Source organism: Hordeum vulgare, chromosome 5H, assembly GCF_904849725.1.
Source record: "Hordeum vulgare subsp. vulgare chromosome 5H, MorexV3_pseudomolecules_assembly, whole genome shotgun sequence".
In the NCBI taxonomy this organism is placed as follows: domain Eukaryota; kingdom Viridiplantae; phylum Streptophyta; class Magnoliopsida; order Poales; family Poaceae; genus Hordeum; species Hordeum vulgare.
Genome location: NC_058522.1, coordinates 530,669,894 through 530,682,557, shown reverse-complemented (window position 1 = coordinate 530,682,557; position 12,664 = coordinate 530,669,894). Strand labels below are relative to the sequence as shown.

Below are 12,664 nucleotides of genomic sequence, written 5' to 3'. Positions count from 1 at the left end.
TGCGGGATCCCTAAAGACTCAAGAATTATAAAAGGGGTACCGATGATCCATACTTGAGTGTATACTTTTATTCGCTGATCATCACTCCGCACCACTAACGTCAAAGGGACTGATGCCTTTGAGTTAGCCCTTTCACTTGAGCTTGATGTTGTTGTTCCTTCTTGACTCAAGTTGAAAGCAAAACATGATGAAGTCTTCAAGTAACTCTCTCATACACAATGTGGAAAGCCTAGCTTATGTATTCATCTTCATTTGTCCACCATGTGAACATCCACAAGAATCAAGCATGTAGTGCTCAGGAATGCTTATCTTGATCTTGTCCTTGTTAGCACATGAGCTTGTCCTTATCAACACATGATCATTCACAATAGGTTAAAGGGGATTAGTGATTAGTTATCTATATGTGTGTTGTGAGCAACACCAAAACACGATTAAGGGCATGACTGCACTTTGAGGAGCTACAATGAACTGGCACGGTACTGCACACCAGAGCGACGGAGGTGCAATGGGGCGCCGGCGCTGTAATGGAGCACCGGTGCCGGTGTTGTGGCTGCGATGAAGCATGGCCCGAGCTGCGATGGGTCGCCGGCGCTGCGTTGAAGCATGGTCTACCGATGTCGGGGATGCAATGAAGCATGGCCGAAGCTGGGACAGGTCGCGAGTGCTGTGTTGAAGCTCTGTGACGCTGTATTGGAGCGCCGCCTCGCCGGTGTTGGCGGCTGCAATGGAGCATCACCATGTTGGAGCGCCGCCAACGAGGGGGTGCGGCTCGTGCTTCCAAAGTGTGGCACTGCTTCCGCGATGACTCGTGTTTTGTTTGTTTTGTTGTGAATCCAACGGTTGTGACTGAAGGATTGGGCGGCTATGCAGGCGAAATCTTAATCATCTGGCTGATCCTTAGCAGCGTCCGGGAAACTATAGACGTGCGGACACAATATTATTTCCCTTTTTTGCCGGGAGTGCAGACACAGTTTTATTCCATATTAGTAATGATGATTGCAGATCTGTTAGGACTAAAATACTCTAGATAAACAATGCAATGATTGGGCTGTATTTCTACATAAGCAAGAAATTTAATAAGCACCACCTAAGTGATTGGAATCCCACTATTTCGCTGGTCAAACAAACAGTACCATGGCGGAGAGAATGGGCTGCCACTTACATGATACGCAGATGCAGCTGTCTCTCCAGCAGGTACAGGATATTGGACATCTGCGAGAGCCTCCCACGTCTACAGTTCAGCGCCTATGGGTAAAGGAACAAATTATTTTCAGTCTTCCTTAGACTAATAAGGATATATGGTATAGCCTGTTATACTCTTCCTGGAGAAATGGCCAAGAACTTGGACGGCACAATTTGCTGGAACAATAACGATGCGCATGACAAGAGGAACAGAACCAGTGAAAAATGTTCTCCTGTGCATTCAGTGAGAGGTTAATATGTTTGATGCCAGGACTGACAGGCCATAATATTCTCATGACAGTTCCGCATGATTTCTGAAATCAAACCATATTCAATGAAGGCAAAAGTAACAGAAAAACAAACATAATACTCGTAAGACATATGGCGCGGCCATTGCGTTTAGGACGATTACAATCCCTTTACGAGCCAGCTGTGCTGACAACCTAGCCTGATTGTAAAAAACGTTTATTTGGGCTGTAGAAATACTCGAGTCATTAGCTTGTTAACATACGACTGTTAGTTCGCCCATTAATTTAATATCGTGCATCAAGCTCACCCACGAAAGATATCTTTAGATAAAGATGTAACACCTCGGAGATCGAATTGAATAACCACTAAGATTTAGCAATCTCAATATATAGATATGATACCTGAGCATTTCTGCTTGACTGATTCTTGTCTAGTTGCTGTGCTTTGCAGCGATTGTGCTGGTCGGCCCTGTTTCCTGTCAAAGCACAGTAAGGCATCCACCTGTCATTTATGTGGAGGAGCTCCAGAAAGAAATGCAGATATAATATGTTGCTCATTCGGCAATGATTTTTAAAAAACAGAGACTGATTCTCAGCTGGACGTGCATCCAACCAACATCTTCTCTATTATGAACCAATGCGTCCCCTCCCAAAAAAAATACCAATAAAAGGCTACTTCATTCATCCCTGCATCTTTTCCCTCTCCTCAATCCAAAAGAGCACTTCCCTCCTCCCATGAGAGGCCACCAATAACTCTTGCTGCAAGCCCGTGCTTCTGATGCCAGCATTGGCAATTTTGGCAAGAAGTATGGTTCAGTGCAAGAGAGTACCAATGTTCTTGATCCTATTCATCCTTTCTATTACTCGTGTGGTTACCACCGATGCAATTGGATCAAAAGTAGAGCGGTTCGTGCCTCAAGACAACTACCTCCTCAGCTGTGGGGCATCCGCTGCTGTGCAGGTTGACGATGGCAGGACATTCCGCTCTGATCCTGAGTCGGTATCGTTTCTGTCGACCCCGACGGACATCAAGATTACCGCTAAAGCATCTTTGGCTTCTGCTTCGCCATTATCTCCACTTTACCTTGATGCAAGAGTATTCTCTGATATCTCAACCTATAGCTTCTTCATCTCCCAGCCTGGTCGCCATTGGATCCGGCTCTACTTCTTGCCTATCACCGATAGCCAATACAACCTCACCACTGCAACATTTTCCGTGTCCACTGATAGCATGGTCCTTCTCCATGATTTCTCCTTCATAGCCAGTCCTCCAAACCCTGTGTTTAGGGAATATCTTGTGTCAGCACAGGGAGACAACTTAAAGATCATCTTTACCCCAAAGAAGAACTCGATAGCATTCATCAATGCTATTGAGGTCGTCTCAGCCCCACCAAGCCTTATTCCAAATACCACCACCAGAATGGGTCCTCAGGACCAGTTTGACATATCCAACAATGCATTGCAGGTTGTCTACCGGCTGAACATGGGGGGTGCACTGGTTACATCATTCAATGACACATTAGGCAGAACCTGGCAGCCAGATGCACCCTTTCTGAAGCTTGAGGCAGCAGCAGAGGCAGCTTGGGTTCCTCCTAGAACCATCAAGTACCCTGATGACAAGACTCTCACACCCCTCATCGCTCCACCAAGCATCTACTCAACAGCACAGCAGATGGCCTCAACAAATATCACAAATGCAAGATTCAACATAACCTGGGTAATGGTTGCAGAGACGGGATTCAGGTACCTTATCCGCCTACATTTCAGCGACATTGTCAGCAAGACACTGAATGGCCTCTACTTCAATGTCTATATTAATGGCATGATGGCTGTTGCCAACCTTGATCTATCGAGCCTGACAATGGGGCTTGCAGTAGCCTACTACAAGGACTTGATTGCTGAGTCTTCCAGCATCATCAATTCCACCCTTGTAGTCCAGGTTGGCCCAAACACAATCGACTCGGGCGAGCCCAATGCCATCCTTAATGGCCTTGAGATCATGAAGATAAGCAATGAAGCAAGCAGCTTAGATGGCCTTTTTTCACCAAAAACAAGCTCAGAAGTTAGTAAGACGACACTGACTGGCATAGCATTTGCTTTGGCAGCAACAGCTGCATTCGCTGTAGTTATATGCTACAGGCGAAACCGTAAACCGGCATGGCAGAGGACAAACAGCTTCCACTCTTGGTTTCTTCCACTGAACTCGTCCTCAAGCTTCATGAGCAGTTGCAGCAGGCTCTCCAGAAATCGGTTTGGCTCCACAAGGACCAAGAGTGGATTTTCGAGCGTGTTTGCATCTAGTGCTTATGGATTGGGACGGTATTTCACCTTCATCGAAATTCAGAAAGCCACGAAAAACTTTGAAGAAAAGGGTGTTATTGGGGTTGGTGGTTTCGGGAAAGTTTATCTTGGTGCTACTGAAGATGGCACACAACTGGCTATCAAGCGAGGCAATCCATCATCTGATCAAGGTATGAATGAGTTTCTGACTGAAATTCAAATGTTATCAAAACTTCGCCACCGCCACCTGGTTTCACTCATTGGCTGTTGCGATGAGAACAATGAGATGATATTAGTTTATGAGTTCATGTCAAATGGTCCGCTAAGGGATCATCTGTATGGTGACACAAACATCAAGCCTCTCTCTTGGAAGCAGCGCCTCGAAGTTTGCATTGGGGCAGCGAAGGGTCTGCATTATCTTCATACAGGTTCCGCTCAGGGCATCATTCACCGTGATGTCAAGACTACCAACATCCTCCTTGATGAAAATTTTGTCGCCAAGGTCGCTGATTTTGGCCTATCAAAAGATGCCCCATCCCTCGAACAAACTCATGTGAGCACTGCTGTCAAAGGAAGCTTTGGGTATCTTGATCCAGAGTACTTCAGACGTCAACAGCTGACAGATAAGTCTGATGTATACTCTTTTGGTGTGGTACTCTTTGAAGTGCTGTGTGCAAGACCAGCCATCAATCCAGCCCTTCCAAGAGACCAAGTGAATCTGGCAGAGTGGGCCCGTACATGGCACCGCAAAGGGGAGCTTGGTAAAATAATTGATCCCAATATTGCAGGACAAATCAGGCCTGATTCACTTGACATGTTTGCTGAGGCTGCTGAGAAATGCCTCGCTGACTATGGAGTCGACCGGCCAACAATGGGAGACGTGTTATGGAAACTTGAATTTGCCTTGCAACTTCAAGAGAAGGGTGATGTTGTTGACGGCGCTAGTGATGGGATCCCAATGAAGAGCTTGGAGATGTCCAATGTGGATAGCATGGAGAAATCTGGTAATGCTATCCCATCTTATGTCCAGGGAAGATGAAGATACCATGGTGTCACCACAGTATGTAAGGGTTTTAAGGAAGTACTGTAATATCTTGTCTGATCCCATGCAGACATCACTACTACCTTAGTAGAAGGGGTTTTGCCTTGATATATATGGTACAGGAAGAATTTGTCATAGCTCCTAACAGCAGAAAATGTATTTATTTATTTATTTATTTTACTTGAACATCCAGCCATTGTGTGTGATGATAAAGGATGTATGTTTATGCAATTAGGGGACATTGTAATACAGTTTGTAAGCTAAACCATGCCATCATATTCTGCTAATCCTGCTTATTATTTGATGCTTGGAGGTAAGGTAATTCCATCATCAGCTGAATGCAAGTAATTTTGACAGATCATTCCAACGTAGAAAACTTCCGGGTAGAATGGCTACGTGAAAAGAGTAAACATTGTGCCACACAGCTACATATATCAGCAATTCAGCATACAAACATAGAGTGTGCAACCAAGCAGAAATTGAACTAACGGACAGCAGGTGCAAATCCTGATAGCATTAGGTTACAATTTACACCCACCCATCTTAAGATGTCCCCTTGTACAACGTATAGCATGTCCACCCTAATGCAATTAACTATTGCATGATACTCTTTTTAGGTTCAATTTGGAACCATGGTGACATGGTCTTATCTTGCATTATGCTTTGCAGGAAGCCAGTTAGGTAGTTGTAACTTGTAAAGAATGTCTGGTATATTTAGAAAAGTCTCTTGTTATATAAGAGTCAACGATGGCCACATCCAAGAACGGTATTGCAAAATAAATTTTCTGAACGCACAGTAGTGCAAACAGCCTATACTTCCACATTCATGTAATAGTTAGTACTCCCTCCGTCCAAAATTACTTGTCGCACAAATGTATAAAAATGAATGTATCTAGAACTAAAATACATCTAGATGCACTCATTCCTATGACAAGTATTTCCGGACGGAGGGAGTACCATATAACTGCAGTTGAACACTACCAAATAGCTAGGGAATAGCACTAATTTAAATGCCTCGAGCAAAATAAGAACAGCACCTACATTCAGTCCTCTTCCTTAACCATTAGCATAAATTGTTTCTGTTCAGTATCATAAGCCCTTCAATAACTGCTACAATGCAGCTTGGGGAAGTTCAACACCCACAAGCTTATAAACGAGTACATGGCATGACAGTTGGAACATACAACTCTTGCAGGTAGTTCTCAACGCTAAATTTATCATGAGTGTTCAACATCCTGCTCTGCAATGAAATTGAAAAATATGCCACTGAAATGATGGTACAATACCATCTTGTTAGAGAGAAGTATTTGGAGGGGAAAGATTATACCTTGTGATTATCTTGACTAGTCTACCTGATCCGAAAGATTGTGCTTTTAAAAAGATTAATCAGCCATCAAATCAAAGCACTGTGAATCAATCAATCATCAAGGGCCCTGTGATGTGTCACTGGTAAACCCAAACCAGATGGTCAGAATGCATCAGTAAAACAAAGTATTCGCCATGTGCAGATAAATGTGGATAGGAAATGCTTGATAGCTTGTGCTAACTATGCAGGATGACGCATGTGCCAAAAATGTAGACCGTCAGTCTGTAAAGAAGTACAATGGTCGGTAAAATGGAGGTAGTTTGGCTTCAGCATTGTATACATTAAATTAGGAATTTTAGTCATTTTAGTTGTATTATTCACAAAAGAAAGAACTCAAGTTAGGGATGTTGGCATGCAGCTCAATTGACTAATAGAGGATGGCTCAGTGATTGTATATTGCATGTATTTCTTCAACAAAATGGGATAATTTAGTGAAACTTTAAACACAAAAACTTTTAAAACTGTCCACGCATCTAGAGATATATGAATTCAATTTTAAGATAAAGGATTATACTTAAATACATAATACCCCTTGAGACTAAAAAGTATGTGTAATGTTTAATCAGCTGACAAGGGCAATATGCCATACACCTCAAGAGCTCGATGTGAAATTCTAAATATGCAGCATTTGACATGAAAGTAAGCAGTGGCGGTTCAAATGGTTCCATTGGAACAGGGATTGGTTGTGAAGAAATTGCCAGTTTGCGAGATACAGATAAATGTAAATCATTAAAAAAGTAGCAATGATCTGCCAAAATCAGAATTATGCTATTGCATATTGACAGTATTGGTCTTTACATGCAGATTTCAAAGAGAGAACTTTTGGCAATTTAGAGAAAAATTCCTGGTACAACCGCATATTATTGATAATCAAATCAAATAGCCAAGATAATACAAGTCAAGGGACATTGAAAGCTCACAGGCAAACAATTACATAAAATGTATGACTGGGTACCATTCTCAATCTTTCAATGGGAGGAATAAGCTAAGAAATTTAAAGCAACAAGGGGCATCCCTCAACATTCTAATCAACCCAACTAAACAGATCTCAGCAGATCATATTAGCATCTAGAGCAATCAAAAGTAGTTTCTGTTGCCTAGACTACGGATCAAAAGGCTATCTTCTGTACATGTACTTTGAGAGAGGGAAACCGACACTCCTGGCAACCTGTGAAATAATAAAGTAAGCATTCACAAAACTGAGAGCACAACATAAGAGTATTTAACAACATAGTGGTACTATATGGTAGATGTTACAAATGAATGTTACGGGATATTCACCTTGAGAGCTAAATCTTCATCAATGTTGGATCGATATCTAGCTGAGCCTTCTAATGGGCAGCTCCGACTTTTAAAGAGGAAATTAGAATTGCACAGTGTTGACAACTGTAGCAGAACATCGGACATCAAAGCATTTGTTCCACTTCCATCCATCATACTGTCTGGACAATCAACTTCATCGAGCACATCTTCTGATACTGATGTGATGCACTGAAAGATGGCCAAGAGCCTCTCAAGAGGAAATGTGCCAGGACCTTTCATAAGTATCTCTTCAGCCATGGTATCCTTTCTATCTATCGAGGCCTGGGAGCTCCTGCATTAAGAAACAGCAATGTTAACATCTACAAAGTTTTCAAAGTTTGGGCGAGTCTAGAGATGATATCAAATGCCATACTTTCTCTTGCGGTTACGGTTATCGGACCCTCCAGTGGAATCAAACAAAGCCGCATCCAGAGTAGCAGGGTTCCTTGAAGCCAAGAAAGCGGATAACAGTAGGTATTTCGCTGATACCGACATATGGAACTCCAATTCACTGGAGAGACCATCTCTACCACCAAACTGCCTTTTAACACTAGCCTTTCCACCAGAAATGTCATCTTTGCACTTCTCAACTGAAGCTCTCATGGGGACACTGAATGTCTCATTCAACGCCACAGCCAAATGTGGTTGCAAATGCTCAAACAATCGCCTCCTCATACCCTCATCAGGAACCGCCTGCAAGTCCCCCAATGGCTCACAGTACCTCCTGAAAAGAGGCTCCAGCAGCGCTGCCAGCTCATCAACCCTCCTTGTCACCCGGAATAATGGCTTCAGCACCACACTACCCAAAGCATCAGAATAACAAAAGAAAGAACTTCATTAAGTATGCTGCTCATGATGCGAAATATGCCACAATCCATTCGAAGCAGTGTTAAATCAACACAGAGGATGAACTGCATTACCCCAGGAACGATGAGTACAGCTTCGGATTGGATTGGCCCCGCATCAGGATGTCGCGGGCCTCATCCACTGTGTAATCTGGGAAGTAAACATGATTCGGCTCAACAGAGCCAGTCATGGTGTAGTAGGCGTCAGGCGTTGCGCTGCTCACGTACACGAGCACGACCTGCGGTAACCGGAGGAGATCGTGCAGACGGAGGAGAAGGGAAAGAAGCTGGCCGCCCTTGTCCCAGCCTCTGGCAACCTCCAAGTTGTCAAACACCAGATAAACAAGCTCGCCCTGGGCAACAACGGCAGCAAGGGCGTCGCGGAGCGCAGCGATGAAGTCGGATGGCTTGTCAGGGACGCGCTGCCGCGAGGAGCTCGAGGACGACAGCGCGTTGAGCTGGGAGAGGATGGATGCGAAGAGCGCGCGAGGGGAGGGGAGGGAGCGGAGCGCGGCGTATACGAGGCGCGGGCTGGGGCGGAGGTGCCGCAGCGCGAGGAGGAGCGCGCGCGTCTTGCCGGTGGCGGCGCCGCCGTGGAGCAGGACGGGGAGCGCGGGGGCGGGCGCGAGGAGCCGGAGGAGGTCCGTCGCCTGCGCGCGGCGGCAAGGCAGCGCATCGAGGAGCGCGTCGAGGGGTTCGCCCTCTTTCGGCCCGGCGGCGGCCGCGAGGAGTTGGCGTCTGTGCGAGGATTTGGGCCTGGATTTGGGAGGGGAGGTCGGCGAATCGGGCGCGAAGGCGGTGGCGCGGGTTGCGCGGCGCGGGGTGATCGGCTGCGACATGGCGGCGGGTGCGGAGGCGAGCGCGGCTAAGGGCGGCCGGCGGCGCGGGGAGGTCGTCGGAACCCTAGGATCCACGGGACGGGGCAGTAGAAGGGGAATGGCGACGGGGAGCGGGAATTGGGAAGCTTTTGGGCGCGCGCCGCGCGGGAGGAAAAGGCTGCGGAATGCGGCCCCGATCGGCCGTCTTGAGGAATTTAACGGCAGTCGCGTTCAGCCCAATCGCACAAGACGTCAGGGATTTGGGCCGGACCGTTTAGTACCTCCTGGTTGCTCCAGTTTTACGAACACTCTATTACAAGCCCAAACATTTGTTGCTAAAAAAAAACCAAACATTTTAGCATTCTAGAACGTTCCCTGTTCGAAAAAGGCAAATGGAGCCCGTCCTCCATGAAGTACTTAAAAAAACATGTTTTCACATCACAAAAAAATGAAAGTTTTTTGTGCATACACAAGTACATATATAACACGTTCAGAAAAAAATTCATAACAATATACTTGCATATGTGGCATATAAAAAACAAATACATAAATGAAAATGGGCCCGTTTTTATTGTGGTTGGACCAGGATTTTTTTGAGTGCAACTTTCAAACAATAATATTCTGAACGAAAGTTTACAGATCCTTCACGAATGTGTAAAAGTTTTCACATAATTGTTTTTTTAAAACTTGGAAATACTATTTTTGAATCATTTGAAATAAAGTCCACCAATGTACCCCTCCACCCAAACTTCGCACTAGTTCCATGTTGTTTTTTTATTGCTCGTTTTCCTGGATTTTTTGTTTTTTTCTGAACCTATGATTGGCCCAGACCATTTAGGGCATGCCCAATGCTCCACCGTGGAGTGATGCTCCAGTTATACACGTAGGTTCGGATGGTCCAGCATGTTGCTTGCAGGCCTAAGGGCATGAACTATGAAGGTTATAGCAAACGGTGGTCTCATCCCCTCCACATAAGATTGTACTGGTGGAGCAATCGTTTCATGTGATTATCACTCAACCGGAGCAGCAGTAGCTAGCGGGGCCCCAATCTCCTTCTCTCTTACTTTTTGATTAATTTATTTTTCCTTTCTTTGTTCATGCACTCACGCAACAACCAGGGTTCCCTTCCTTTTCTCCATTTGCTCGCGCTTTTCACGGCCAAGCAGCGGCCTCTTCTGCAGGCGACTCTGACAAGCTGCGAAGCTATCGTTCCTGATGCCCGAGCCTACGTGGCCTACGGGGCAGCTAGTTGGGGCGATGCGTTGTACATGCTCTAAGCGGTCTCTTGCAGAAAACCGGCCTCCTCACCTACAATGGTAGAAAAGGTGAGGAAAAAAGCAAGTATGTGTAGTGTGCTGCTCTTGCTAGTTCTTGTATGGGAAACAGATCTATGAAAAGTTAAGGAGAGAGATAAAAAAGAAGATCACCAATGATGACAGTTTGGAACCATAAGTTGGCCAGCTGCTATATGAAATCATCGTCCTCGTTCGTTCATGCACTCGTGGAGGTATGGGGCAGCATCTAGGTGCTGCCTCAACATTTTAGCATTCTATAATGTTCCATGTTCGACAAAGGCAAATGGAGCCCATCCTCCATGGAGTACTTTAAAAAGAACATGTTTTCACATCACAAAAAAAAATGATTTTTTGTACACATAGAACTGTATATATAACACATTCAGAAAAAAAAAAATCATATCAATATACTTGCATATGTGGCGCATAAAAACAAATACATAAATGAAAATGGACCCTTTTTATTATGGTTGGAGCAGGATTTTTTGTCTGCACATTTCAAACAATAATATTTTGAACAAAATTTTACAGATCCATTACTAAGTTTTTATTGATTTTTTCTTATTTTTTAAATTGTAAATATTTTTTTTTAATCATTTGAAATAGAGTCCACCAATGTACCCTCCACAAAAACTTCACACTCGTTCCATGTTGCCTTCTATGTTATTTTTCATTGCTCGTTTTCCTGGGGTTTTGTTTCTTTTTCCTGTTGTTTGGATTTATTTTTCCAAATGTTCATAAATTGTTTGAGTTTTCACAAAAGGTGTTCATAAATTGTTTGAGTTTTCACAAAAAATTGTTAGAAATTTCAAAGAAATATTGGGATTTCGTAAAATGTGTACACTTTTCAAAAACTGTTAGTGCTTTCTAAAAATCAAAACAAAATTTCTTTTTCAACTTTTGTATGCAGTTTCAAAAAGTACCTTTTACAAATTGTTCTCAAATTTAAAAAATGCTCGCTGCAACTTCGGGTCGCCATCGTGGAAGGTTCTCCTGCTCGCTATAGTACGTACAATGGGCAGGCCCACCCAGTGTGCCCCTATGCGGCAACCTTCCTGTCTGACGCGGCATTCTGATTCAAACGAAATCACTAGTGGGGCCCAGCACGAGACACATGGCTGCGCTGGGGTGCTCCCATGAAAGGGTTACCCGTGCACTAGTTGATGGGATGTCCTACATGTTGCATTCTGCGGCAGATCGACGAGGCTTTCACACATGGTAACCTCTATCTGGGCCGGCCCACGTAGGAGCAACCAGCAGTGTAAAAAGTATAGCAAAAATATGGCGCTCGAACTCACGATGTACCTGTAGCACGTCCAAAACCACTCGAACTAGTACGCGCTGGTGTTGGATATGCAGCGCATAATACTTTAGAACAAATTACATCAGCAGATCCGAATGTTACCTTTTTTTCAAACACTTCATGGTAAAATTGAATACTTTTAAAAACGATGCACATTTTAAAAAACATAAACAAAATTTTTAAAAAACAAATGCCCAAATTCCGTATTTTTACCAAATTTCAAAAAGGGAAGAGCATATGAATTTCTGAACAAATTTTCAAAAACAGGAACATTTTTTCACTAACGTGGACAATTTTTTTAAAAATGTGACCTATATTTGAATTGGGAACATATTTAAAATTGTTTTTTTTTCTGAATTTCTAATCAGAACTTCAAAACCAACATTTTTTAAAAACATGAACATTTTGGACAAAAGGGATCATTTTTGCGTCGGTGAAAAAATGTTCCTTTTCAAAACGTGAACCTGCAACTGTGTTTTCCAAAATTACGAATCTTTTCTTCAAAAGGCACATAGTTTTTTAATTTATAAATAAATTTGACTAACATGAACAATTTGATGATGTGAACATTTAATACATTTCTGATTAAATTTCGAAACCTGGAACATTTTTTGAATTTCCAAGCAAAATTTGAAAACATGGATATTTTTTAATTTCTGAACAAAAATTAAAATCAAAATTATTTTTTTAATTTGCAAAAAAAAAGTAAACATGAAAAAACAATTTGTGAACAAAATTTCTGAACAGGAACATTTTTTAAAATGACGAATATATTTTGAATTTTTAGAATAAAATTTGAAAAAGCAAACATTTATTGAGTGCATGGAAAAAATAGAAAAATAAGAACCTTCTCCACGATCCCCAAACAATTTTCGAAAAATGTGAACATTTTTAAAGTCTGCGAACAGTTTTTTTGAATACGACCATTTGTAGAAATTTTTACAGCCAATATTTTTTTTTAGAAATAAGAACGATTTTCGAAC

The 12,664-nt window shown here is 43.1% G+C and overlaps 2 protein-coding genes across 2 annotated transcripts; one reads left to right on the top strand and one right to left on the bottom strand.

The window, feature by feature from the left end:
- Positions 1-2,148: 2,148 nt before the first annotated feature.
- On the top strand, positions 2,149-7,160 carry LOC123452334 (probable receptor-like protein kinase At5g61350). The gene has a single exon (XM_045128975.1). The coding sequence runs from the start codon at positions 2,209-2,211 to the stop codon at positions 4,747-4,749; it is 2,541 nt and encodes an 846-aa protein (XP_044984910.1). The 5' UTR covers positions 2,149-2,208; the 3' UTR covers positions 4,750-7,160.
- Positions 6,948-9,165, bottom strand: LOC123452335 (origin of replication complex subunit 5). Its single transcript, XM_045128976.1, has 4 exons — positions 8,341-9,165; positions 7,794-8,219; positions 7,400-7,712; positions 6,948-7,286 (listed from the first exon to the last, which is right to left on the bottom strand). Exons 1-4 carry the CDS (start codon positions 9,102-9,104, stop codon positions 7,236-7,238), a joined length of 1,554 nt encoding a protein of 517 aa, XP_044984911.1. The 5' UTR covers positions 9,105-9,165; the 3' UTR covers positions 6,948-7,235.
- Positions 9,166-12,664: the final 3,499 nt, after the last annotated feature.